General features: G+C 38.4%; 7 protein-coding genes, 1 long non-coding RNA gene and 1 other non-coding gene across 13 annotated transcripts; 5 read left to right on the top strand and 4 right to left on the bottom strand.

Annotated features, from left to right (window-relative positions):
- Window positions 1-1,018: 1,018 nt before the first annotated feature.
- On the bottom strand, window positions 1,019-2,666 carry LOC103840450. Its single transcript, XM_009116960.2, has one exon. The coding sequence runs from the start codon at window positions 2,421-2,423 to the stop codon at window positions 1,923-1,925; it is 501 nt and encodes a 166-aa protein (XP_009115208.1). The 5' UTR covers window positions 2,424-2,666; the 3' UTR covers window positions 1,019-1,922.
- Window positions 2,667-2,916: 250 nt separating this feature from the next.
- Window positions 2,917-9,290, bottom strand: LOC103840431 (topless-related protein 4). Its single transcript, XM_009116945.3, has 26 exons — window positions 9,170-9,290; window positions 8,894-9,001; window positions 8,581-8,760; window positions 8,390-8,503; window positions 8,166-8,324; window positions 7,911-8,088; window positions 7,709-7,829; window positions 7,480-7,595; window positions 7,223-7,391; window positions 6,989-7,098; window positions 6,695-6,764; window positions 6,492-6,565; window positions 6,233-6,328; window positions 6,053-6,148; window positions 5,840-5,967; window positions 5,521-5,755; window positions 5,279-5,443; window positions 5,095-5,193; window positions 4,836-4,979; window positions 4,642-4,752; window positions 4,370-4,549; window positions 4,162-4,290; window positions 3,982-4,077; window positions 3,714-3,902; window positions 3,451-3,617; window positions 2,917-3,363 (listed from the first exon to the last, which is right to left on the bottom strand). Exons 2-26 carry the CDS (start codon window positions 8,971-8,973, stop codon window positions 3,168-3,170), a joined length of 3,402 nt encoding a protein of 1,133 aa, XP_009115193.1. The 5' UTR covers window positions 8,974-9,001; window positions 9,170-9,290; the 3' UTR covers window positions 2,917-3,167.
- A 409-nt stretch (window positions 9,291-9,699) lies between these two features.
- Window positions 9,700-10,053, top strand: LOC103841396 (PRA1 family protein B2-like). Its single transcript, XM_009117934.1, has one exon. The coding sequence runs from the start codon at window positions 9,700-9,702 to the stop codon at window positions 10,051-10,053; it is 354 nt and encodes a 117-aa protein (XP_009116182.1).
- Window positions 10,054-10,196: 143 nt separating this feature from the next.
- On the top strand, window positions 10,197-15,905 carry LOC103840423 (PTI1-like tyrosine-protein kinase At3g15890). Of its 2 annotated transcripts, XR_004448397.1 has the most exons (5): window positions 10,197-14,054; window positions 14,360-14,507; window positions 14,588-14,853; window positions 14,939-15,574; window positions 15,616-15,905. XR_004448397.1 is itself a non-coding variant. In XM_009116934.3 (4 exons), exons 1-4 carry the CDS (start codon window positions 14,014-14,016, stop codon window positions 15,507-15,509), a joined length of 1,026 nt encoding a protein of 341 aa, XP_009115182.1. In that variant the 5' UTR covers window positions 10,197-14,013; the 3' UTR covers window positions 15,510-15,905. The 2 variants fall into 2 exon arrangements, 1 of the variants encoding a protein (XP_009115182.1); XM_009116934.3 differs by having other exon boundaries at window positions 14,939-15,905.
- On the top strand, window positions 10,719-22,355 carry LOC117125951. Its single transcript, XR_004448412.1, has 3 exons — window positions 10,719-10,733; window positions 13,601-13,608; window positions 21,950-22,355. It is a non-coding gene; the product is annotated as an uncharacterized LOC117125951 (long non-coding RNA).
- On the bottom strand, window positions 15,665-16,395 carry LOC103840413. Its single transcript, XM_009116927.3, has 2 exons — window positions 16,103-16,395; window positions 15,665-15,926 (listed from the first exon to the last, which is right to left on the bottom strand). The coding sequence occupies exons 1-2, from the start codon at window positions 16,331-16,333 to the stop codon at window positions 15,735-15,737; spliced, it is 423 nt and encodes a 140-aa protein (XP_009115175.1). The 5' UTR covers window positions 16,334-16,395; the 3' UTR covers window positions 15,665-15,734.
- On the bottom strand, window positions 16,476-23,425 carry LOC103840403 (PX domain-containing protein EREX). 4 transcript variants are annotated; one of them, XM_033272892.1, is made up of 11 exons: window positions 23,156-23,425; window positions 22,709-22,819; window positions 22,442-22,540; window positions 22,174-22,260; window positions 21,991-22,099; window positions 21,324-21,868; window positions 21,081-21,245; window positions 20,768-21,010; window positions 20,460-20,678; window positions 20,074-20,371; window positions 16,476-16,617 (listed from the first exon to the last, which is right to left on the bottom strand). In XM_033272892.1, the coding sequence occupies exons 1-10, from the start codon at window positions 23,423-23,425 to the stop codon at window positions 20,108-20,110; spliced, it is 2,112 nt and encodes a 703-aa protein (XP_033128783.1). In that variant the 3' UTR covers window positions 16,476-16,617; window positions 20,074-20,107. The 4 variants fall into 4 exon arrangements, with proteins under 4 accessions (XP_033128783.1, XP_033128789.1, XP_033128782.1 ...); XM_033272898.1 differs by having other exon boundaries at window positions 16,476-16,622; window positions 20,079-20,371; XM_033272891.1 differs by having other exon boundaries at window positions 16,476-16,622; window positions 20,102-20,371.
- LOC103840397 (putative pentatricopeptide repeat-containing protein At3g15930) lies at window positions 23,426-26,650 on the top strand. The gene has a single exon (XM_009116903.3). The coding sequence runs from the start codon at window positions 23,812-23,814 to the stop codon at window positions 25,738-25,740; it is 1,929 nt and encodes a 642-aa protein (XP_009115151.1). The 5' UTR covers window positions 23,426-23,811; the 3' UTR covers window positions 25,741-26,650.
- On the top strand, window positions 23,629-23,718 carry LOC117129191. The gene has a single exon (XR_004452819.1). It is a non-coding gene; the product is annotated as a small nucleolar RNA snoR121 (small nucleolar RNA).
- Window positions 26,651-26,717: the final 67 nt, after the last annotated feature.

Below are 26,717 nucleotides of genomic sequence, written 5' to 3'. Positions count from 1 at the left end.
TATGTGAAAGTCTAATTTTTAACAAATAATACTTAATTTTATATTTAAAACCAAAATTATTAATTATAGTTTAATTACTAAAAAATCTACATAACTTTACATATTGATAACATATTTATTTAAATATTAATTAATACAACATATTAAAACACCTTAATATTATGGTAAATTACTTCCGGATCTCCATAATGATGGTTAGATAATGTATACTTGTTTGTTTTATTATTTTTGTTTAATGTTTTTTGTAACAAACTGTTTAAAATAAATAATATTGCACTTTATGAAAAAATCCAAAAGATATAATGAATGAGTTAATTTTCAATATTTATAAGTTAAAAGGTGTTAATTGTAAAATTTTAAAAGAATCTCTTAAGAATATTTCTTTTTAGAGGAGAAAATAGAGGAATACATTGGAGAGAAACTTATCTCTATTATAGAGTTTCTCTATTATAGAAGAAAAAAAATAGAGAAATACATTGGAGATGGTCTGAAACATATCTTAGATATTAAAATAGAAGTCACAACCTTGATTCATGTGTGATTTTTTTTTAAATGGACCTAATGGACATATTATTAGAAAGTCATGTTATATTAAATAGATATAATTTAATGTTGTAATACTATACCTCCATATGTTAAATATTTAAATATTTGTCGATTTTATCTTTTAAAATTATAAAGATTTTTTTTAAATAAAAAAATTATCTAACAATGATTAATCTTTACTACCTTAAACCAATGAAAACAAATTTTAAACTATATAGTTTATTTTAAAAATTAAACAAAAACTAAATGATTAATTATTTACTCAATAATATAAATCTATGAAGCGAAAAATTTATTTTTTAAAAAACTTTCTAAATTTGTGAAATGTTACAATATATTTGAATATGACAATAAAACAATATTTTACTAATCTTTATAGTTTATATATATAGTTACGATTTTAATAATGAAATAATAATCGAAATATATATATGTATATATATATATATATACATAAAAAGATACAAATACATGTGAAAGTTTAAAACAATATATTCATTAAAAAAAATATACCGTAAACTTACTGTGTTTTAAAAATTGATAGACACATATATTATAATATATATCAATTTAGAATTGAAAATAAAATATTTATATAAAAATAATTGAAAACAAAAACTTGCGCGGTTGCGCGGATCGAGATCTAGTTTCACATTTAAATGTAAACAGATTTTTTTTTTCTGGCCATAAATGCTAACATATCACAAAAGAATTTGATTTGATAGCAGCAAAAATCTCAAATAGTCAATTTTTTTCCGTTTTCTAGCAAATTCTCGACCGTTGCTTCTCATCCCTTACATCTCTAATATGGTTTTGTTTTGTCGGGTGTAAGAATAGTATGGGTATATCATATAATGTGGCTAGTGAAATCAGCTTGTCATGTATGGGGAAGACAAGCATGGAACACTGGAGATTTGTCGAAGAAGAACTGATTCCATCAAATCCTTATCCACTCATCTTTATATATATAACTCTAATCTGAATTATGATGCTTTAGGTGGGTACCAGCTCTAGCATTTGGAGAAGGATGGCACAACAATCACCATGCTTTTGAGTTTTCAGAGAAACATGGCCTTGAATGGTTGCAACTTGATATGAATTGGTACGTGTTAGTTTCCTCCAAGCCATTGGATTAGCTACCGATGTTAAGCTACATTCAGAAACTCACAAACAACGAATGGCACTAAACAGTGAGTGATCCTAAAACTATGTGATCATGACCTGAATCGAAACGTTTTGTAACCCTACTTATTTTTGTTGGTGTTTTTATATAAAACGTATATATAGATCTCTCTGCAAGAAATTGTATGTGACATACTGATTATGAACTCTAAATACAGTATATAGTTACATTCAGTACAGAAGAAACAAAAAATTCATGTTCTGTTAGGCCAAGGTGTCCAGGGCAACTCTAGATACTCAACTGGTTTGAGTTTAGGAAACACGGTTTTGAAATCCCATTCAAGGCCTCTAAACACGATCCCCTTAGGTGTAGCTACGTGAGCACATGAAGATTTAGGACACATCTCTGCATCGAGATAAGTGTTTTCGATCACGAGTGTGGCGGTTCCTAGGACTGACCGGACATTGCAGATGTGAATAGCAGGTATCTTGCTTTCACCTTTTATGAGAATGATTGGGAATGAAAACTGCATTCCTGGTTTTTTAGATCGATGCCAACCGTAGTCTTTGCGTTTGGACTGGCATCGGTAGACGATCTCCGGTCGGATTAGCCCTGTCATTGCGTTACGGATTGTTACGTTCATGTTTACGTAGTCTGGTTCCTTGAGAGCCACGGTGTTGGAAGAGATCATTATTGCTTGTAGGAGAAGGCACCATCGAGCTAGGGTTTTGACGATGTTCTTGTTGACATCCATCGTTTTCTTTTTGTGTTTATGATCGTTTGTTAGTGTCCCTCTCTCATAAATATATGTTAAGTGCCATGGTTTACCTGAAACCGAAGCTGTTCAACTTTCCTTCTGTTTATATTTGGAGAGTAACAAACAAACAAATTGTTACACATGCTAAAAATGAATATTTAGTTTTTGATTATCAATCTTAATAAAACTGCCAATGCTTAAAGCTGTCTCATATTAGCTTTTGTTCGTTTGTTGAATATTTTTTTGTGGGCCTATTTTAAAGCTTTTTTGTCCTCTACACGACATTGTTTATCACGTTTTTGAAAGTTTTAAGTAATTATTTACAGTTTATAATGAAATAAGCAAAGAACTTGATGATGACTCATGTAGGTAGTAACAATCATCAAAGGTTTAAGTGGTTGGCAGTTCTCACTGGATTTCTTGAGGCTATCATTTGTTTGGCCACCAACGTTAAGAAGTCACATAGTGAAGCTCAAATGAAGATTAAGAATTTGCTAAATCAATTTTTATCTACAAAACCTTGAAACATAAATAAAAAGATTGTTGGGAAGGAAACTCTAAGATGATAAGAATAATGTCAAAAGTAAAAACACTAGAATTAATGGAAGACACTACTGCTACTGCTTTCACCTACTACCAATGAGTAAGAATATATAACCTACAAATCGCAGAGCTCTCCTCCACTCAAAGTGTATAATAATAACTTGGGTAGCCTGTGCTGAGCTTGCTGAAATCAGACCTTCACCTCGGCTGCTGATCTGAACCTGGTGCTGAGGAGACGCTAGGTCCTGCACCGTTTTCTGGCGGTGGAGACATTCCCCACTTCCCTTCTGGTCCTGGTGGTTCAATCACATGAACGCCACCATCAGTAAGCCCAACTGCAAACTGGTTTGGCTCAGAGGGATGTGCTGCGATGGTGGCTGGATATAACCTCAAGCTGTTCAACAGAGAAGAGATGCTTACTGATGTTGTGTTGGTCAATGTCACAACTCTGATGAACATTAAGATAAAGAGGATTCTTTACCTCGGGTTTGAAGGCAAATATGAACTGGGACCAATGCGGCACTTCAGTTGCAATGTCGTTGCCGTCAAGATACTCACGCTTCCATCATCAAAGGCTGCGTAGATGGACTGGCTATCACATGAGTATACAGCATCTGTCACTGAACCACTTGACTCCGTTGGTATCCACTGCAAGTAAGAGAGAAATCAACAGATCATCAAGTCTTGAAACACACTGAGAAAACAGTTAAATGCAAAGCCTTATGGAACAGTGTAGCAACAAACCTGCTTCACGTTCTCTAATTTAGGAGCCTCATATATCGCCAACTGGCTGGCATGGACAACAAGAACATGTGTCTGATCCTGATGGAACTGAACGCGTGTATGAGCAAGCGGATTTGGCGAATGACCGCTGGGAATTTGTATCTGTTTGCTAGCTTGCTTTTCCCATCCATCCATGCTCCATACACAAAGCTAAACAGATCATAAAACCAACCACTCAAAGATCTTTATCTGAACATAGCAGGGAACATAAACAGGTAATGTAGCATACCTGGGAATCAGCACCAGAGGAAACAAGTACATTCAGAACGTTTGAGAATGCTAAACCAGTCACTCTCTTCTGATGACCTTTCAATTTACTTTTAACCTATACATGAATCATCACCAGCCAAAAGTTATTTCTATGAAAAACGAATAAATGTCTTACACACTCCCAGTTATGTCAAGCTACCTCATCCACTCTAACATTGTAAATTTGAATAGAGGAATCATCCATTCCAATAGCGATAATGTTATTGTCTTGAGGATGGAAGGCGAGGGAAGTCGCTGCAGGAGGAGGCGCCATGAATGTAGTCATCGTCTGCAGTTAAAACAAAGACATATAAGTAAGTAAATCCGAGGCTTGTAAGAGACGTAACTCAGAAAGGGAAGGACCGGACCTTAAAAGTCATCATGTTGAACAAGGAAATTTTTCCTCCGGAGGCTGACATGACATAAGAATCATTCTTTGAGAGGGCAAAGCATGGAACTACGTCTTCTTTGTTTCCCTCACGTGTGTCATTTGTCATTAGCACTCCATTAGGTGGCTGCCAAAGCTGTGGTGGGACATTGCTGTTTGCCTAAACACGCAAAAAAAAAACCATATAAGGAGTTACAATTATGAGTGTCAAAAGTCACCACTATGTGCTGTATCACAAGGGATATGATGTACCTTTCCCGAAAGATTCCGCTCACTCTTCTGCCATTTCCATAGCTTGTGTAGAGCGTTTTCCGCTAATGCCAATATGGCACCTCCAGAATTTGTATATATTAACTTGACAATCTGTATCGAGAAACAAGATGACATCACGACAAGAGTGGAAAGAAGATAATGGCAATGTGTTTTGAGAAAGATTGGATACATACTCTTCCTGGTAGCAGAGTGTCAGGTAGCCGCAGAGTACGAAGCTGCGAACGTTCACTAATTTCTGCCAGCTTCCAAACCTTTGATCTCTCTGCCTCATCAGGGATTCGTGGTTTGACATCTGACAGACTTCGAGTATCGCCATTCTAAAAACCAAAAGATTGTGAAGTAAATTAGTAACAATTAACACTTTGATCTCTGCCAACTTCACTAGAGAAACGAAGTGGACATTCTAAATGGTCAACTATCTCCATTGATTACCATTGCAGTAACAGCAGCGCCTGGACCACTTCTCTCAGCCATTGATAGACTCATCCCAGTGCTTGAACTTGGAGTCCCAAATGTTCCAACAATAGGACCCTATGAACCAAAATCATATGCATTTTCAGTTTATTTTCTGCAATAGCAGAATATATATAAAAAGTTATGATGATAGGTTTTCTACCTTTGAAACAGATCCAGGAGGAGCTCTAGAGCTTTCAACGCCACGGTTTGCCATGGAGTGCAAAATCCTTGAACCTTCAGCATTCGCTAGTATCTTGATTCCATTCTCAGTAGTTGAGACAGCCAGTAGAGTTCCTTCTTTATTGATCCTTAAGCAAGGGGAAGACTGAAAAAAAAAATTAAGTTAGCAACCATTCCTTTTATATGTCAAATAGACAACCAAAGATCATAATAGAACATTACCGGCAATCCCCCGTCTGCAGTTGTTGTGGTCAAGAGCTCAACACTATCCATGTCCCAAAATTTGACGTGGAACTCATCACCAGCTACCAAAAACTTATTCTTCAAGGTATCGAACTGAACAACCCCCACAGACCGTTTCCCTAATCCGAGGTAAGTACGCTTCACAGCTCCTTCACTTTCATTCCATTCAACGATGAATGATTCACCCTCCTTGCTAGTACCACAAGAGAATAATCTACAACCAACGAGAAGGTAAAAGAGACATGAGGAAAAGGATGGATTTAGTTTAGCATAACAAGAATAGCAGAGGTTCATTTACCTAGTTCCGTCAGCAGAATAGGCCATTGCCGTGCAAGATCGACCAGGGGCATCATAATCCACTCTAGAACCCATGTTGTCATATAACCAAGCCTTTATCCTTCCATCAACAGCAGTTGAGAATATGAACTGACAAAAATAAAAAGTTTCTATCATAACAATGTCAAGGGCCTAGAATAAAGAAAAAGAGACACTTTAAGCATATTTACGCTACCTGAATATTTTCTTTCTGGTGTGGGCACACGGAATAAACAGGTGCCTCATGGCCTTCGAATGTGTGCAATTTATTTCCAGTAACAGCGCTCCAGACCTGTATAACAAGTACTTATATAAGCAGGATGCGCCCATTAGGCCCATTATATCTAACTCTGAAAACACATTCCAAGATGCAAACCTTGATTGTCTTGTCTTCTCCACAAGTCACAACACACAGTTCCTGGTTTGGTTGGGAGAAGGCAAGATCGTTGACATTACCCGCATGAGCATCAATCTATCACGGTAAACAAACAAAAAAAACAAACACCAAAGATCTAAGAATGCTGTTCAGAGATAAAAAAAAAAATAAACATAAGCGGAATGGTAACTGACTAGGATAAGATACAGAAGATGGTGTAACCTCATATACAATATAAAGTCGTGAGTAAGAGACAAACCTCTAAATGATTCCGCAAATCATCGCCACCATGATATGAATAGATATGCACAATATGCTTAGAATATGCGACACCTGAAATAGGAAGTAGACATTACGAAGCGCTAGATATAGCACAAAATTTATATGATAACTAGCCCAAAACCCATAAGGGGCAAAATAATTGACTCCACAATACGACCACAAGATCATAGAATGGCGTACCCAGAAGACCTCCATCAGGGCTCCAGATGACTCGGTTAACTGCTGCAGTATACTCGCTAGCAAGTGAAGCCTAATGCACAAGAAAAAGACCAAACAACAGGTCAGTAAAAAGAGAAGATGTCCGTGATATATAGTATATGGCCATAGTGAAAAATTTGAGGAGTTCTTTCAGATAACTAGTTATTAACCTTGATCTGTTCCTTACTAATCCACCGAGTTTTGTACTTATAAAAAAAAACCCCACTCGATTTATCTTCTAACTGTTACAATATATCAATAAAAGATGAACCATACCTGAAGATTCCCAGTGCAGGTAGCTAGATCCCAAACTTTAAAGCTTCTAGAAGCAAGCTTATCCCTGCTGCCCACCTCCCATATTGCAATATCACCAAGATTGGTGCCAACTATGAAACAAATGCAAATCCACCATTAAAAGCGAGATAAAATGTATACATATATACATGCTGTCTGATTATAAACCACCATAACTCATGGGAATGAATGCATGCTTTGGTTGAGAAAACTAACCAAGAAGCATCGTTTGTTGTACTGGATGAAAATCCATGCTCTTGATAGCAGAACCCTGACTCAAAACCCTGCTAACAGTTTTGGGTAAGTCGTCAGTAGAATAGGCTGCATGAGCATGGTTTTGCCCAGGATATGTGACTGGCAAGACATTGACTGGATGATTATTAACCTGAAAATGTTTAAAAAAAACTGTGAGCTTCAAAGATATTAGGGATGAGAACTTGAGCTAAAAAAATCGCATAAGCATTCGTTATTACCCCGTCTGATATACCAAAGGGTCTAGGTCTCTTCAATACACTTTCAGAATCTGCTGTTTGATAATCCATTGATAGGCTATTAGTTGGAGGAGTCCTGGGACGCTTTAGCATAGACACTGTCAGGAAGAAATCATGAATCCAGATTATGATGAGGTATCTAATTGGCAAACAGAATATATCTCCACCACACTGAGATATCAGAAGATAGAACTAGTTATGAAAAAATTACCAGAACTGTTGGGGGCACCAAGGCCAATAGGACCAGCAGAAACAGTGGGATGTGATATAGATGGATTAGGCATCCATCCTGCAAGAGATGTTGTAAGAGGAGCTGGTGTTGGCTGAAACGGCTGAACCAACAGATATGCGTTAAACTCATGTGCTAATAATATATAATCCAATACAAAGCGGCTTTATCATATAACACTTACACCATGAGCACCCAGTGGTGGGAAGCCTCCAACTTTAGGGACTGAGCCCATCAAATGATTAGTTACAGGGGAAGGAACATGAGAACCATTAGGGTGCCCACAAGAATGATCAACAAAGAGTGTTTTTATATCCGGGTTAGGCCTTGGATTCTTGCAAAGCTGATGCTGCCAGTTCAAACTACAATTTTAGCAGAGAAGAACATTCAGTTAGTTGTCCCACCAAAAGAGACAGCAAAAACACAAAGCTTGCACTACCTTTGATTAATTAAGGTTCTCAATCTTGAATTCTTCAAAGTTGGAAACTGGAGTTTGTCACGGAAGAGAGGATTTGCCTCAATCAGTTTCTTGAGTTCCCCAAGCATAATACCTCTTGCAGACTTAGTATCCCCATACTTGGAGAGCTGCTCATTTTCCCTGATAAATGCATTCTTAATAAGTCATGTTTATTTGAGATTATAATACAAAAGTTGAGTTTTTACCTGAAGTTAGTTAAGGTTAAAAGCATGGTGATCTCCTTGAAAAGCTCTTCATTGAATGTGGAGAACACTTTTAACTCCTTAGCTAGTATTTCAACTGCCTTGGCATGATCTTTCCTGTGAAAAAAAAAACAAAATAAAAATAAATAAGTTATGGATCCTCCTCAAGGCAATGAAGCAAAGAACACACTTACTTGTCAAGTGCCTCAAGGTACTTCTGCTTACGAATCTCGAAAAAGATCTTCATGGAGTATCTATTATCATCAGCTTTAGTGAATCCAGAAAGGTACTTCTCCACATCGTCCCATTCACCTGCGCTTATACAGTCTTCAAAGTACCTCATGTTGAAGAAAAACCCAGACTCCTTCTCCAACCTAAGAGATACAACACACTCAATTTAGACCAAAAGTTCAAAGCTTTAATAATACTCCCGACAACACTACACTAGTTCCGACAAGCGAACAATTCAAAACAAAAAAGTTTGAGCCTTTGGGTTTTGAAAGTGACCTGTGAACAGTGTCTTTGAACTTCTCCTCGTCGAGAAACTGGAGAATCAAGAAGACGAGTTCTCTGCTGAGAGACGACATGTCCTCTTCCTCTCTCTCGATCTCGATACTACAACGAGAATTAGGGTTTTAAAACATTAGAAAAACAGAACCCGTTACAGATCTAAAACAGAGGAAATCGATGGAATTGAGGAGGAGAATCCCAAGGAGCGTACGTGCGAGAACAAACGGGGAGGCCCCCGAGAGAAAAAGTAAAGTTTTTTTTTTTTAAGTATACCTGTTGAATTGACTTTGAATAAGGAGAGAGAGAGAGAGACGACGAAACAGAGAGAAGAAGAGAGATACTTTGGGAGCAGAGAGATGAGAGAGAGAGAGACGTGGGGGTATTTATGCCGATGCTGTCTCGTTTTCGGAGTTTCCTTTTTTTTTTCTTGGATTTATTGCTTTTTCATTTTTATTTTTTATAGAGTATTTGCATTGTATACACAAACAATATTGACTAATTAAGGATCTACCATTTGACACTATTAACGTACTGTACTTAAAAATTAATGACTCTATTACCCTTATCCACAATCATCATCTTCTTCGTCACTTCTAAATCCTCCGCCTCCACCGCCGAGCGTCTCCACCAATCGATCCGCCTCCGCCACGACGTCGTCTCCTGCCACCCCGAGCTCCTCTCCTAGCTCTCTTCCCTCTCCGACGCGGAGATATCCCTCCTCCGCGCACTCGCCTCCGGATCCCCCACCTCCACCGCCAAGCGTCTCCACCAAGTGATCAGCCTCCTCGACGCCCAGCTCCGCCATGACATCTTCTCCCACCACCCAGAGCTCTTCTCCAAGCTCTCTTCCCTCTCCGATGCGTCAAGCGCGTCTCCGTCCTCCGGCGCGTTCTCGTCCTCCTCTCGATCCACCGCTGCGTTGGTCCCTCTCATGCCGCTTGAAGCTCTCTTTCCGCCGGAACCGCCAGAACCACTGGATCGTCGGGTTCTCCCTCGTGACGCATCCCTTCTCCCTCGTCTTCCTCCTCTGCCTCCTCTGCCTCCTCGCCTCATGGCTGTTCCTCTACCTGTTCCGCCCCTCTGTTCAGCCGATCGTCGTTCTCAGTCGCGCGTTCTCCGATCGCGAGACGCTTGGGTGTTTAATCTTGTTTGGGTAGAGAATGTCGATCAAAGATCAAAGAAGGGCTTTTACGTAACTAGATATATACAGTACCTACCCTGACACACTAAGTTTTACTGTATATGGTATTTTGCTAATATCGTGTTCTTCTTTGGGTTTCTACCAAATTGACTCTTTTTTATATTTTGTGTGGTCATCATTATGTTAGAAGTGTCATTATCCACTTTAATTATATTTGTAAATATGTAGATTTTCCGTTTTTTTTTTTAATTTTGATAAAAACTGAAGTTTTATTCTGTATTGTTAATACATCGTTTGAATCTATTATTTTTTGTGGTGGTTGGGTGTCTATGTTAATAATAAAAACGTGTTTTTTTTGTAGATAAGAATTTAACTAAAAAGGAAATAAATATACGTTGCACCCCACCATAATAAAGCTCATTTTAAAAATTTAATGACGGTTGAACAAAAAAAAATTAATGACGTAATTTTTTGACATTTAACGACGTAATTTAAGTATGTATTTATGTTGTTGCGAATCTAGCAGTACATCTCTGCTGTCTAATTAAATGCTCTCTCGTTGGGTTTTGACGTGTAGCTCTCGGTTTTCTTCTCTTGTTTTTTCCTTCTTTTCAAACGAAACTTAAATAAAAGTGTCTCTTATTAATTGGTTTATTTGCTAAAACAAAATTTAATTGGTTTATTTCTCTTCATCTTGTGTTGAATTCAGTGCCATGATAGTAATACTACTATTAATCATTTACGACATCAGCTAATCGTAAAAATAGTTACAAATGTTATTTTAAAAAAAATCTTAATAACAGTTGACAAATTGTTATTCTAACGCTTTCATATTAGTAGTCCACTTGTCATCTTAGTGTTAAAATTTTGTTTAATTTTAAGTATCGTTTTATGTTTTCAATATAAAATTTATTAACAAATATTCTCAAATTTATTTTTTATTAGTTGAAATATGGTTAATTGTATATATAATGATTTTTTTTTTTTTTTGAAAATATGTAAAATTAAATGTTTTCCGTAGAACGGCAACTAAAGTGAAACAGAGGAATAATATTAAAAGAAATAATATAAAAATGAATTTGAACTTTAACAAGAATGCTAATATATTTTTCCTTTTCTATATTTTTGACTTAAAGATTTATGGTTTATTTTGATTATCTTAAATTATAACCTATGCGTAAATATGGTAACAAATAAACGAATATAGAAACATGTGCTTTAGAAAGAAAATAAAGAATATAGAAACGTGTGCTTTAAAATTTTTTGTTTTTAAAGAATAGAAAAACGTGTGATCTTTTTTTTTTTGTATAGTAGTAATCTTGATGATGTTCAGCTTTTCTCCCAGATAGAACTAACTACTACATGATAGTGTAGGGCGTAAAGATTTGACTGACAAACTTATTAACCGTGATGAACTGGGCCTTATTAGGGAGCAAAGATACTGATTCGGGAAGACGTAGTCACGTAGATCAAGCTGAGAATAGGAAATGATTAGCATACGGATGTATAAGCCATCCCAGGCACAAGCCTTACATGTATGTATTTATGCCAGGGCGAAACTGTTTGGGCACTGGCATCACATATGACCCAAAAAAAGAGTTTCTTTGCCTCGCTTATGATTCGTTATGAGTTTAACACTCAACGTGGACGTGGTTGAGCTTAGAAACAGAACAGTAGCATTTGTTCTAACTTCTACAACATAAGATGTTTTTCTGCTTGACGCTACTATAAAAAGGTTTATTAGGACATCAAGTTTTACTTATGTTGTCTGAAAGACCATTTACCTTTTCAGCACATTTAAGACCTTTATAGTGTCATATAATCACTCGAGAGTTAGGAGTTGTTTGATATGCTCTGGAATGTAATGAAGCCACCTATCTGAAAATGGCATCATTTCTAGTACTGGATGGATAATCGTTTGTTGAAAAGGATGCGAAGCACATAGCTGAGAGTACTATACAATATGACTGGCACTTTGTGATTTTTGCATCATGACACCGTTCATTGTATAAATGTAAAACAATATTGTAGACTCGGTCCCCCTTCCTTAAATACAATTAATCAAAATCATCTCAATGAAAAAAGAGATATGTCTGTATGACTGTATCTAAAGCTGGCATGAAAAGTTACATACCGCATGATTAAAAATAAATAAGCTAGATATGTATGAATGTTTCCAGAATCTATAAGCAACACTTTATAATATCTTAACCGAATCCAAATTACCGCCAAAAGAGCTGGATGAGCTGGAAATGATAAATAGTAACTTGGTCAACGATATTCAGCCTAGAGGCAGTGAGGATGTTTATATTTTTCAAACTTATACTATTAAAGTTAAAATAATGGATAATCATATAGTTTTGCATCGTTTTAAGCTACTTAAACAAACTGATGTTTTCACAGTTCTAACGTACTTTCATGTATACTTTTGGTGATTAACGGCCTCGCCACTATCATTTACACTTACTGTTACAGAAAGAATGACGCTGGAGACATGTAGCCTCACTTTCATTTTACCTATTCATTCATGCCATGATTTATAGTCTTTAATTAGACTGCATGAAGACTTTGACATTCTTATGAGGTTTCTACAAGCCACTTTTGGACTATTACTGGAGATGTGTTCCACATAGAAGAAGCATTGAAAGTAGAGTCTAATGGTGGGTATTATAAGCGATTGCGTGCTGCCAGAAGAAAACATGATTTCAAATAAGATTGGAGGCATCGTCGATGAGCATTTTCAACCCCTGTTTATTTCTCACTCTATAACTGAAGTGGGAGTAAAATCGTTTCCAATCCTATTATATTTTTTTTTCCATTCCATAATATAATAAAAATGAGTTTTCTCTATAAATAGAACAATCTAATTATTTTTCATTCATTATTTTTAATTCTAAAACAAAACAACAATTCAATTATATTATAAAATTCCTCCATTTTAAAGAAAAAATGGTGTAATACATAAAAGATGTTTTATATTTTAAAAATATATAAAGCAGTGTTTGGGGTATGGTTGGTGTAGGGATTAGGGTTGGGGCCATTGTCTAAGAATCTATTTTGGCTTAGATTTGTATTCTGATTTTTAGATCTTATTTGATGAGTTAAAAGAATAAGAAGTACTAAAAAATATATTAAATTCACACATGATGCAAAAAAAATTGCATATTGTGATGAGTCTATGAAAAAAACTCTAAAATCCGATTTTTTTGAAAAAGGTATTTTGATGTTACATCAGTGATTGCAATTAATTAGGACATGATTCCTGAAGCCCATGTTAGTGAAGCATCACATCAAAATAGAACTTCATGATGAGAGCAAACATTCCCTTTCTGACCACGCTTATTTAGCGATTTAATCATAGTAATGCTGTTATATCGCTTAAAAAAAATTAAACTACAACAATTAAAATTTCAAATTGTTTAGTATTTTGATAAAGAAGATTGCAGAAACATTATCAGTTTATTTATTTATTTAATGTTTGAAACACCGAATAAAAAGGTTAGGATGAGTTGTCGTGACTCACCATAAGCCGGCCCTCAACTAACAACTACAAAATCCAAAAGAACATTTTGTCAACATGTAAAATATAAACAAAGTAAAATACATTTTCAAAATATTCGAGAAAACCTATACAACAACATTCAAAATTTAAATTCTTCTTTCGGTAAAGTTTTCCTTAATTCATTTGTTATCAGCTTTATTTTGTTTGTTTTCTATTATTTTATAAAGTTTACTACTTTTTCTAAAAAGTAATTGTGCAAAAATAAATAAATAAAAGAATTAACAAAATAAATAGTCTTGTTCTCTCTCTCTCTCTCTCACGTTAAGACGAGATTAGATTAGAGAGTTACTCTAAAGACTTGTTCTCTATTTTGCTGTCACCTTCTCCACAGAAAGCGTCACCTTTTTTTTGTTTTTACCCTTTTCCTCTGTTTCTAGAGACAAGAGTAACTCATTTGTTGTGTTTGTTCTGAAGATGCAACTTTTTACTAGCTGTTGCGGAAAAGGATTTGAAGGGTAAGTATCTGTTTTGTCTTCTTGATTGATTCTTTGACTCAATGATTGTCAAAATCTTTCTTCTTTCGTTTACGGTTTTGGCTGATCTTCTCCTTTGTTGGGTTACTGCAAGTAAGTCTTTATGATGTTGATTTTATATTGTCAAGTAAGTCTTTATGATGCAAGTAAGTCCTTTCGTTGGATGTTTCAAGAAAAAAAAAAACAGATACTCTATTTGTTGTTGTTTCTTGATTTGTTGATCTAAAAGTTTTTTTTCTTTGGACATAACTGAGGTTAAGTTTTGGTTTGATGTTACGGTTACACAGGAAAAAGAAAGTGGAGACAGAGCCAGCTCGGAAGATATTCTCATTGAAGGAGCTTCACTCAGCCACAAACAGTTTCAACTACGACAACAAACTCGGCGAAGGTCGCTTCGGCAGTGTGTATTGGGGTCAGCTCTCTGATGGCTCACAAGTAAACCTCATCTCAGACTGTTATATAGACCATGCTTCTTCTTGTTCAGAGTTTTCTCTGATCATTTGTGTTTCTTGCAGGTTGCAGTCAAGAGACTCAAGGCATGGAGCAACAGAGAAGAGATTGACTTCGCTGTAGAAGTCGAGATTCTCTCCCGTATCCGTCACAAGAACTTGTTAAGCGTTCGTGGCTACTGTGATGAAGGACAAGAACGTCTTCTTGTTTATGACTACATGCCGAACTTGAGCCTTGTCTCGAATCTTCATGGCCAGCAGTACTCGGGAGAGTGCTCTCTAGATTCCACCGCTCGGATAAAGATTGCCATAAGAACTGCTCAAGCCCTTGCGTGAGTCTCAAGCATCTAAAAAACCATTCAACAACAAGTTTTAATATCTTCTTTAGTTTCTAACGTTTTATGTGTGTTTCCTCAGATACCTACACCATCATGTAGTCCATGGAGATGTCAGAGCGAGTAACGTGTTGCTAGACTCTGAGTTTGAGCCTCGTGTTATGGACTTTGGATATGGTAAACTGATACCAGATGATGAGGAAGCTACTAAAGCTAGAAGTAATAATGGGTATCTCTCACCAGAATGTGTTGCGTCAGGGAAAGAAACAGAAGCAGGTGATGTGTATAGTTTTGGTATCTTATTGCTGGAGCTGGTTACTGGCAAGAGACCTATTGAGAGACTAAACGCAACTACAAAGCGTGGGATAACCGAGTGGGTGTTACCACTTGTTTACGAGAGAAAGTTTGGTGAAGTCATGGATCAGAAGCTGAAAGAGGAGAAAGTGGAAGAGAAGCTGAAGAAGTTAGTCTTGGTGGGAGTCATGTGTGTTCAGACAGAGGCGGAGAAGAGACCAACAATGTCTCAAGTGGTGGAGATGCTAATGAATGAATCAAAGGAGAAAATGTCTGAACTTGAAGCCAATCCTCTCTTCAAGAATCCATATAGAGAGCATCAGGAGGTTGCAGATGAGATCTCAGAAGAACAACAATAGGGATTTTTTAGGCACATTAACATTTGTTTTTACCATTTTCTGTTCATATTGGTTTAGTTTCTGAGGTATTGCTTATTCTTTTTGTGTTTCTTTGTTTGTAACATTGGTTTTGATTTGATTGGATGTTTGTAAGGTGTGACATTGGCATATAAAGGAGATTGAATACTTTTATTTATGAAACTTTAAAACTCTTTTAACACAATCTTTTTTTCACAATGAGATGAACTAGTTCTGATTCTTGGAAGAAGATGATCGGAACAAAAGTATAACAGAGATTACAACAGGAGCAAATATAATGAAGAGTGCTTGCGTGAGGTTAGGTGTTGTGATCTCTGGGAGCAATACGCTGCCGTATTTGATTATAGCTGCGCCTAATACAGAACCAGCTCCAAGCTTCAACAGGTAGCTCAAGTCCTCCTGTATTTTGTCAAAAAGAGGGGGTTATTTGTATCTTTTGAATTATTTGAGTCCAAAACGTAAATAAAAGATTGATCAAATTCAAAACATAGGGGTTATTTTGATAATTGTGAATTCTTTGAGCCTCCTTTACAAAAAAAAAACAGAACAAGCTTTCCTCTCCACACAGAACTGACCTGAGTTACTTGACCGTTATCTGCTTGTTGTTCCGATCGGTTACCGGAAACCATTACGTGAAATGACCGTTTTGTCCCTGAGTTTGGTGAGGGAGCTCGGAAGGTAGTCACGAATTTAACACTACTCATGGTCTTCTTCTTCATTGGTTCCAATCTCCGGTGAACAGAGCTCGAGCTAGAGAGCCTCGGAACTCCAACCGCCATACCTGAAACGAATACAGAAGCTGACATCTCTCTCTATCTCTTATCGTCTCTCTCTGAAGCTGCCGTCTTTTTTGGTCAAGCAGTCTTGTAAATGGCGTGAACAGAGGAAGATAAGAGAGAGAGAGAGACACGACACTCCACCTAAAACACATCTCACGTTCTGCGTTGGTTCTTGAAACGTTTAAAACGCGTCTAAACCACGTTTGCGTTTTACACTCACGTTCATAACAAAAGTGTATCACAAGACTTCATATATATAATGAAAAAGTGTATTACACGATGAACTCATGTATATGATTTATTGATTACAGTAAGTTGATAAGTTCGTAACTCGGAACTCTCGTATCAACACAATCAATCTCGAATACGTAAAGAACTCTCGATCTTATTGAGACTCAAACCAACGTTTACAAACGAAAAGGATAAAAGGATAAGCTGAATAAGTGAATCTCAGATCATGATCTCATGGCGATCCGTGTCTGAAGATTCAATCACGATCTCATGGCGATCGTGATGAAGGGAGACTCATGGCGTCTCACACTTACAACATCATTCAACATAACCAGTAACAGATGCAACGATGACGTATTTAAAGGAGAAGACTCTGAAACCGCAAAGCCTCTAATAACATTAGAGTCTTTGCCTTGCCTTGCCACCTAAGCTTTAGCCAACAAGAATGTTTCTTTCCCTCCATCTTTATTCTTGGCTTCTCTCTCGTGCCTATGACCCTATGGAACGTATCAATACCCGCCCCTTTCAGATGCAGCTTGTCCTCAAGCTGAGAATATAAAAAACCCAGTGGCAGTGGTATCATGCGTAACAAAGAAGGAAACCAAACAACCTCTCCACGTGAAAGCTTGTTATATGCATCACCCATGTTGTCACAAGTCCAAACTCACAAGAAAGCCAATCCCTGCTTCTCCAACGATGCCAAATACCAAAGAGTTTGTGCACAACCGGTGTAACAGTTCTCTGCGCCGTGGAAGTGAAAGTGATCTGAATCAATAGATGAGCTGTGTCAATCTCCACCAGAAAAATCATGCTCTGTACAACCAAATCTCGACTCAGGTTTCCATCATCTCTGCGTGGCAAAACGCCTGCTTCTCCACTTATAACCAACACAACAAGATGCGGCAGATATTCTGTCCAGGCCTTGAGAAATGTTTTCTTCCGCCCACGGAAATAACCTGCGTCTCTGAACTGAATGAGTACTACAGCCGAAGTTGATTCCTCTTTGGTAGCAGCATCCCCTGTTTCCATCGCACACCACACACAGAAAGATATCTCGGCTTTGTCAAGTCGTGTCCCACCTCCAGGATCCCAACTACTCCGCAGTTTTCCTTTTACCAAACTAACATGAACTGCTGCACAAAGAATTCTGTACAAGATACTCCAGTGATCAAAGAGTTGACGTTCTTGGCGTGGCATGACTTGTACAGAATTGATAACACTCTGAATTCTGTAGTATCTACTTGAACTGCCCTGGTGTACGAATCTGTAGTTTTCAGATCTGCCTTCTCTTGTAGTTAGCCTCAGAAACTGTTGCTTTTTGTTCTTGAGTTTATGGTGTCCACAAACTGATTTAACTCTCTGCAACTCCATATACTTGTATTTGAATTTCCAGGCCTTCAAGTTCTTCCTTTGTTTCTTCTTCTTCTTCATGAATCCAACTCTAGGCTCTGAACAAGGATATGAGAGTCTCGTTGTCCCTCTCTCAATCAAAACATGTGCACTGTTTTTGCTTTGATGAGTCACCAACACCTTACTGCAAATATCATAGTATGGCAGAGCTCTTTGGATTGCTCCATTGTCACCAACCCAAGACGAACCACACAAGTCTTCATTGCTTGAACCCTCCATATTCTGATGTAAAACATGATTTTCTGCCTTTTGTGAAAATGCCGTCACATCCCTTTTTTTAAACTTGAAACGCCATGACTTAGAGCACCTCCTATTCTTCTGCTGCCTCCAAAATCTGAGTCCTCTAAGAGCCCATTCGTTGAAGACATTGCAGGAAGAACGTGTAAACGTAAAACACGTTGATATCCCACTACTCACAGCCACTTCCAAATGTAAGTCCAGTTGAGTGATTGACTTCTTCTCATGAACAACAACAATTCCCATTGCTGGCTCACTTGCTTCTTGTAAGTTATCTACCAGAATCGAGTTTGGCTCTGTAGATACAAAAAAGACCAACTCTTCCTCATGATCAATCGCTGTAACAGTCTCTAGAGTTGATACCTGTTCCATCTGCAAAATCACTTCTTTTTGCAAATCCAGATATTCAAACGATGTTGCTGCATCCAGTGAGCCATCTTCTGTAATCACATCCCCTTGTTTGAACTTAAACTTCCAGGATTTGGACAGTTTGTCCTGCTCCATCTTCATGTTCATCATCTCTGTCTCAAGAGGCAATGTATCGAACACTTTAGAGGCGGAATGTGTACATAGAACACCCGGTGATAACTTCTCACTCCCATTCTCATTTTGGCAAGCTTCCAGCACGGCAGTTGATACCAGAGGTTCTGATGCTAGAGTCTTCTCATGAGCCACTTCAACCACCAGCTTCTGAAGAGAGTCTTCTGCTGCAGTCTTCTCTGTCTCCAATGATTTAGTTGGCTCAACAACGGTCTGAGAAATCACTTCTGTTGCCTCTGTTGCTGCTCGTCGGGAACATCTTTTGACCGGAGCAAAACGAGCCACCAGCCTGCGGTTAAACTCATTCCAGCTGCTGAATCCACCAAGGTAAAGTTCCTTCTTGTACCAACAAAAAGCTTCTCCTTCAAGGCACTCAGACAACCTTCCTAATCTCTCATCCTCGACAAGTTGACAACTCTGAAAATATTTCTCTATTCTCAAGAGCCAACCAAATGGACTAGATCCATAGAATCTCGGCATAGCTATCTTCTGAAACGGATCATCGGCAACCGGAATCGTACCTTTCGCCATTGACGATAGCGGATTTGTGTCTATGCGCGTACGAATCTGAGTGATCTGATCAAAACGACGATCAGTGAGATCGAAACGTTTGTCATAATCACGAGTCTTCTCGAGCAGCACAAATCTCCTCTGATCATCTTCCCCCCCAAACCGAAACAGCAACGCCGCCTTCAATGAATCCCAGCTCCCGAGATGTAACCACGTTTGGTTAAGAAACGTTTTCGCTTCTCCTTCAATCAACGATTTCGCCAGGTTCAGCTTCCATGATTCTGGAATCCTAACCCGTGCGAACTTCGCCTCCATACAATCGATCCATTGACGTAACGCAAAACCTTCGAAAACAGGAATCTCGACGAAGCTCATAGCGTTAGATTCGATCTCGATCACAAACGCACCAATTTGATAAGTTCGTAACTCGGAACTCTCGTATCAACACAATCAATCTCGAATACGTAAAGAACTCTCGATCTTATTGAGACTCAAACCAACGTTTACAAACGAAAAGGATAAAAGGATAAGCTGAATAAGTGAATCTCAGATCATGATCTCATGGCGATCCGTGTCTGAAGATTCAATCACGATCTCATGGCGATCGTGATGAAGGGAGACTCATGGCGTCTCACACTTACAACATCATTCAACATAACCAGTAACAGATGCAACGATGACGTATTTAAAGGAGAAGACTCTGAAACCGCAAAGCCTCTAATAACATTAGAGTCTTTGCCTTGCCTTGCCACCTAAGCTTTAGCCAACAAGAATGTTTCTTTCCCTCCATCTTTATTCTTGGCTTCTCTCTCGTGCCTATGACCCTATGGAACGTATCATAAGTATACAAGATAAAGAAACCTGATAATAAAATCATTTCTCAAGGATCTTGCTTAGAACACTACTTGCCAGATCAACACTCCCTTCTTGATCTTCTTCTTCTTCTTCTTCTTGTTCTGATCTAGCTTCTCTGACTGATACTCCATGTCCGGACAAAGAGCAACGAAGAACAGAGTTAACCTGCTTCCTTAATCTCGCATTATCAATCAGAACCTCTGTTAGCATCTTTCTCACTACATCACCTGTTCCTCCGTGTTCTTCTGTTGTTGTTTCCACTTCTTCTGAAAGAAGCTGTGTCTGTTTCAAACATAAGATTTACATCAACGCTATTGTTTGTGTCTCAAAACATACATAAACTCATCAAAGTGTAACTAATTGAGCCTACCTCAGCAATTAGAAGACCTATGCGGTTATCAGATGTTGCTAGTAGATCCATCGCTTCGGATGGAGATGATGATTCCATTACTAATTTACTCTCATCTTCCATGTGGAACTTGACATTGCACTCTTGAAGACGGTTCTGTAGAACATCATACTCATGCATCAGCTTCTTGTTTGCGGTTTTCGCAGTCTCTTCTCTATCCTTCTCCCGTTGAATAACTCTCTGAAACATTGCTTAAGACTTAAAAGAGTTCAAACTGCAACAGAAACACTTGAATCACAAATCCTGCAAAGAGTGTATGTTTAGTTTACCTCCATCTCCAGCTTTTCTTTCATCGTGCGGCTAAGCTCTACCCTCAGTTCTGATTGAGTGGTCCGCAGAGACTTGACTTCTTTGACAAGGACCTTAAGTTCTGCTTTCGATTTCACCTCCAGCTCTTCATGCTCTTTACGCAAATTCTCAAACTTGTCTCTTAGATCATCCATCTGCTGCAGCAACATTTCGTTTTCTTGAACAAGTGACTCATTTGTAGTCTCAATATGTTCTTTCTCGTCCTGTAAGGCCAAACATAGATAAGAATCTATCGTTGAATGCAAATGAAATAAACTTAAGAGAAGCACAAACCTTCATAGAGTTTAACAATGATTCCATCTCCATGCACTGCTTGCGAAGCTCCTCCATATCCCATTGAATTTGAGTAAATCTTTCCTTTTCTTTCAGAACTGTTTGCTCCATCCCTTGCTTGCAGCTCTCTCGAGTTGTTTCAAGCTCAACCTCTAAATCTTTTACCTACGAGACCAATCCCAAACATAAAAACAACAACATATTGTTATTCATCACAGAGAGTATGCAAGATACTGTGCACACCTTAGTTGACAAAAATTGTCGAACAGCTAACTCCTGATTTAGCCGTGAGATAAGATCTTCCGTGTCAGCTTTTGCTGTTTCAAGTCTCTGCTCTAACGTATCAACAACCCTCTTTAACTTACTTCTCTCCTCAGACTGAAATACAATAGCCACATTCTTCCCTGTTTCAGTATCAGCACCATAACTGTTTCCATGAGGGTCATCATGACTCTCCATGGAGTCTTGGTTAGATTCCCGGGATATTGATGCCTCTCCGGTTTCTGCAGCTCTATCAGTAAAATGACTCTTATCAAGAAGTCCAGATTCTGTGATTAGTTCATGCCAATCAGTCACATTATCTTCAGAAGTTGAATTCCTTGAGGCAATATTTTTGAGACTAGCTTCGTCATGTTTCATTGTTGAGGTATCAGATGTCTCATCAGGAGAGTCACTGAGATGATCCATGGTAACTGATGAACTACCAGGAGCATCAGAACTGGTGTCAGGTAGACGCAACTGACTGTTACCAGAGCTATCTTCATTTTCTTGGTATTCATCATTGAAATCTGAAGAGAGAGAAGAAACAAGAATCAAATTAGTAACATTGGCACAATAGAAAGGTTTTCAGACATCATTACAACATCAAGTTCACTAGCAAGAGAAAAAGCAGAAGAGAAAGAGCACATACAAGATCTGACAGCAGCTTCTAGCTCAAGGAATGTTGCTATCAGAGCGCTTCTGGATATATCGATATCTGTCAAAAGCCTATTCATCCAATCTTCCAGACAGCACCTCCTCTGCAATAAACTAAACATTATGAGAATATTTTTTAGCGGTCACTAATCTTAGAGTTGAGAGACTGGATGTCTACTTCTTCCAAAAGGGTCTCGTTTTTCATCCTCAGTCTCTTCTTTGGTGGTGGCAGGGGTAACCTTTTCTTCACAAACTCCTTTTTAATCTGGAAAATGACGAATTTAAGATGAAAACCCCCATAACCCAAAGAAAATGGCTGAATACATATTCAAGCAAGCAAGTCATAGTTGTTTGTAGAATTTTTCAATAGTTCCATAGAGATACAAACGAAAGCCAGAACTAAGAAAAGGGCCGGGAGGAAGTTAAAAAAGAAAAAGAATACTCACTGAGGAATATAACTCCAAGAAATCATTGAATCTTCGAAGTATGAGCCTAGTGGAGGTGATTCCCTCGGGAGATTGTATCGCCACTTGCACTCTATAAAACTGATAAGGACGACGAAAGTAAAAGTTTAAGAAAAATCTAATACATAGGAAAGAAAACTATGTGATTCTTCTCAAGGGAATAGAAGAAGACCGAGAACATTAAAACTAGCAACATATTCATACAGATTAGTACAAAAGAATGAGCTATGAATAAAGAGTAATACAGACCACGCCAGGATCTGATACAGTTGATCTGGGAAGGTCAACCCAAGAGGGGACAGTGACACAGTAACTCCAACCAGTTCGAGGATCATGTGGCCAAACAGTGTTCCGTCCTTCCTATATAGTTAACAACAAAAAATAGTCAAAAATGACATGAAAGAAGAAAGACCTATGCTTTCATTATCAAAAGAGAAACCTTTTATTTTAGAATGTTTGTTAATTTCAAGTTAAACCAAGCTGACATCTTTTCTATATGAAATACATCCTCGACATTACAAAAGGCTAACAGAATCTCTTATGTCATGAACCTATTCAACAGAAGAAGAAAGGACAATACTTATTCATTGTCCTGAAGACACCAACTACAAATCTAGCTCCACACAGTTCAAGAGTTCAGTAAGGAAGAGCCTAAGTTCAAACGCAATCAATTCAAACATTGCAGGCAAAGCATACCCATTGACGAGGAGGAGCGCTCCAATCCATCCCCAGAGGCAACGGAGACTTCCCGTCATGGCGATGTTTTTTAGATACCCTCGAATCTTTATTCGATTCTCCGCCGTAAGCTCCGCCGAGACTATGGTTGATACTGCGGCGGTAATCGTCGTCCTCGCCGTGGAAGTAAGGACCAGGAGAGAGGAAACGGTGAGAGAACGGCTCGCCGAAGGGACCGGAGACGTTGTAGTTGTAATCGAGTAGAGAGAGATCGTCCGCGTAGAGATTCATCTTCTCCCTTTACTTATTACTCTCTCTCTTGATTGATTCCTCTTCTCTTCAGATTTTTCACTTTGTTCTTGCCACCCACCGAGTCAATACGATGCGTTTTGCTTCCTTCATTTAAGTAAAATATATGATAGAAGTTTACACAAAAGGTCACTCTCGCCGAGTGGTTGACTGGTATATGAACTTTGGGTAACGACCCGAGTTCGAGCTGTGAAGATAAGAACAATTAAAAGTGACGGCTTAGTCCGTCGCTGTCGTCCTGACTAACCGTGAGGATAGCAAGTGCCGTCCGAGCTCATCATTACCAACTTTTTTTTAAATTTTTATTTATTAAAATAAAAAAATTAAGTATATTAACACTCTTGATTCTGCTTGATGATGTTATCGAGATGCTTCTTCGAAATCATGTTAACCCTAAAGCATCGATTTTTAAGCTACTCTTCAATGACTACTCTCATTTCATCTCAATCCTCGAAAGCTGCAAAACAACGGACCAGTTCAAGCAACTACACTCCCAAATCATCATTCGAGGTCTACAACCAAACCCAACAATCCAAAACAAGCTTATACTCTTCTGGTGTAGTCGCTTAAGTGGCGACATGGGTTATGCCTATAAGCTGTTCGTGAAAATGCCTGAACCAGACGTGGTCGTATGGAACAATATGATCAAGGGTTTTTCCAGAGTGGGTTGCGCCAATGAAGGAGTTAGATTGTATTTGAATATGTTGAAGAAAGGTGTGACTCCTGATGGACACACGTTTCCGTTTTTGCTCAACGGTCTTAAGGATGATGCTTGTGGTAAGAAGCTGCATTGCCATGTTGTGAAACTCGGATTAGGTTGTAACATTTATGTGCAGAATGGGCTTGTGCAAATGTACTCTTTGTGTGGACTGATGGATATGGCTCGTGGGGTTTTCGACAGGGGGAGGAAAGATGATGTCTTTTCTTGGAACTTGATGATCTCTGGGTGTAATAGGATGAAACTATATGAAGAAAGTTTGAGACTTTTCACGGAGATGGAGAGGAAACTGGTTATTCCAACTTCTGTTACCTTGCTTCTGGTTCTCTCTGCTTGCTCTAAGGTTAGGGATAAGGATCTCTGTAAAAGGGTTCATGGTTATGTTAGTGAGTGTACGAGAGAGCCTAGTTTGAAGCTGGTGAATGCTCTGGTCAATGCATATGCTGCTTGTGGGGAGATGAATATAGCGGTGAGGATTTTCAATAGTATGAAGATTAGGGATGTGATTTCTTGGACATCTATTGTTAAAGGGTTTGTCGACATAGGGAATCTAGAGTTGGCAAGGACGTACTTTGATGATATGCCGGTGAGAGATAGAATCTCTTGGACTATTATGATCCATGGTTACCTTCGAGCTGATTGCTTTAATGAATCTCTGGATCTTTTCCGTGAGATGCAAAATGAAGGGATGATACCGGATGAATTCACCATGGTCAGTGTTCTCACAGCTTGTGCCCATCTAGGTGCCTTGGAGATAGGTGAATGGGTTAAGACGTACATAGACAAAAACAAGATCAAGAACGATGTTGTTGTAGGGAACGCTTTGATCGATATGTACTTCAAATGTGGGTGTTGTGAGAAAGCGCAGAAGGTTTTTCGTGAGATGCGCCAGAGAGACAAGTTCACATGGACAGCCATGGTTGTTGGTCTTGCCAACAATGGACAGGGTGAAGATGCCATTAAAGTTTTCTTTCAAATGCAAGACGTGTCGATACAACCAGATGAGATTACGTACCTCGGCGTGCTCTCTGCTTGTAACCATAGTGGTATGATAGAGCAAGCAAAAGACTTTTTCTCCAAGATGAGAAGCGACCATAGGATTGAACCGAGTTTAGCACATTATGGATGTATGGTTGACCTGCTTGGTAGAGCTGGGATGGTCAAGGAAGCGTATGAGGTGATAAGGAACATGCCAATGAATCCAAACTCGATCGTGTGGGGAGCTCTACTCGGTGCTTCTAGACTTCATAACGATGAATCAATGGCTGAGTTGGCAGCTAAGAAGATTATCGAGCTGGAGCCTGATAATGGAGCTGTTTATGCTTTGTTATGTAATATATATGCAGCTTGCGAGAGATGGGAGGATTTGCGAGAAGTGAGAAGAAAGATGGTGGACGTAGCAACTAAGAAGATACCAGGGTGTAGTTTGATTGATGTAAACGGTGTTTCTCACGAGTTTGTATGTGGAGACAAGTCACATCTTCAATCAGAAGAGATTTACATGAAACTTGAAGAGTTAGCCCAAGAGTCGACGTTTGCAGGGTACTTACCTTCTGAACTATTGTTCGAGGCTGGGTAAGATTATAGAGAGCCCTGAGATGATGAACATATCCATAGATTGTCACTGTCAATCATGTTGCTAATGCTGTGGATAAAAGGCAGGACATGGTTCAGTTAATACGTTAACTGGGGCCCTGGATCATGTTTGTGAAGCCTACATGGGAGATTCATAAAATTATCTGTTCGCGAGTCCCGAACAATTGGCGAAGATCAGCCTTAGACCACCAGCACTCTCAGAACGAATCGCATGGCAATGAACTGTTGTAGGCTTTTGGAAAAATACTGGACAGTGGACACTCACATGTACATAGACAGCATTTAGTTCTGATCTTGTACAGAAGCCTGGAACTCAGAGCCCAACATCTCCAACATGATTCTTATGATACAATAGTTTTGTAACTGAGTGGGGTTTGGCAGTTGAATAATGCCTTCACGTGTAATAAAAGTAGCCGACTAACAGAGGTTCTCAGAAAACAGATTCCAAACAAAAGAATTGAGTAAAAATTTGAATTGCAAAAACTACAGAGAATAAGCATGGAGATATGGGAGGATTTGTATAACCTGATTGGCGAATTTACAGAAGTAAAGCAAAATAAACCAATTTGTATAACCTGATTCACAAATCTCTTGTATGTGTTGCATCTTCTCAACCTTTTCACGTCCTTTGCTACCTAGCTGTAGCCTTGTAGATGGGTTTATGAGTACATGTAGCTTCGAGCTCTCTATGCTGTCGATGGTTCCCTTGTGGTAGAATTCACTGATGATACATATTAGCCATAGCCAGTGACTGTGGCTACTACCTTTTCTATCGCGCCTGAACAAGGTTGGACAGTGATTGTTTTAAGGTTAGAGGTCTCTGAGCTCCAACAAAAACCAAAATTCAAAAGATGTAACAAAGTCAAGAAACTGAGATCGTGTATCAGAAGTGAGAGAGACCTCCACTTTACAAATCTGGGATGTTTCAGTGAGCATCTCCCTCTATACTTAGATAAGAAG

This window comes from Brassica rapa, chromosome A01 (genome assembly GCF_000309985.2).
Source record: "Brassica rapa cultivar Chiifu-401-42 chromosome A01, CAAS_Brap_v3.01, whole genome shotgun sequence".
Lineage (NCBI taxonomy): Eukaryota > Viridiplantae > Streptophyta > Magnoliopsida > Brassicales > Brassicaceae > Brassica > Brassica rapa.
Note: the sequence above shows the minus strand (reverse complement) of the source record. Positions and strands in the feature narration are given on the sequence as shown.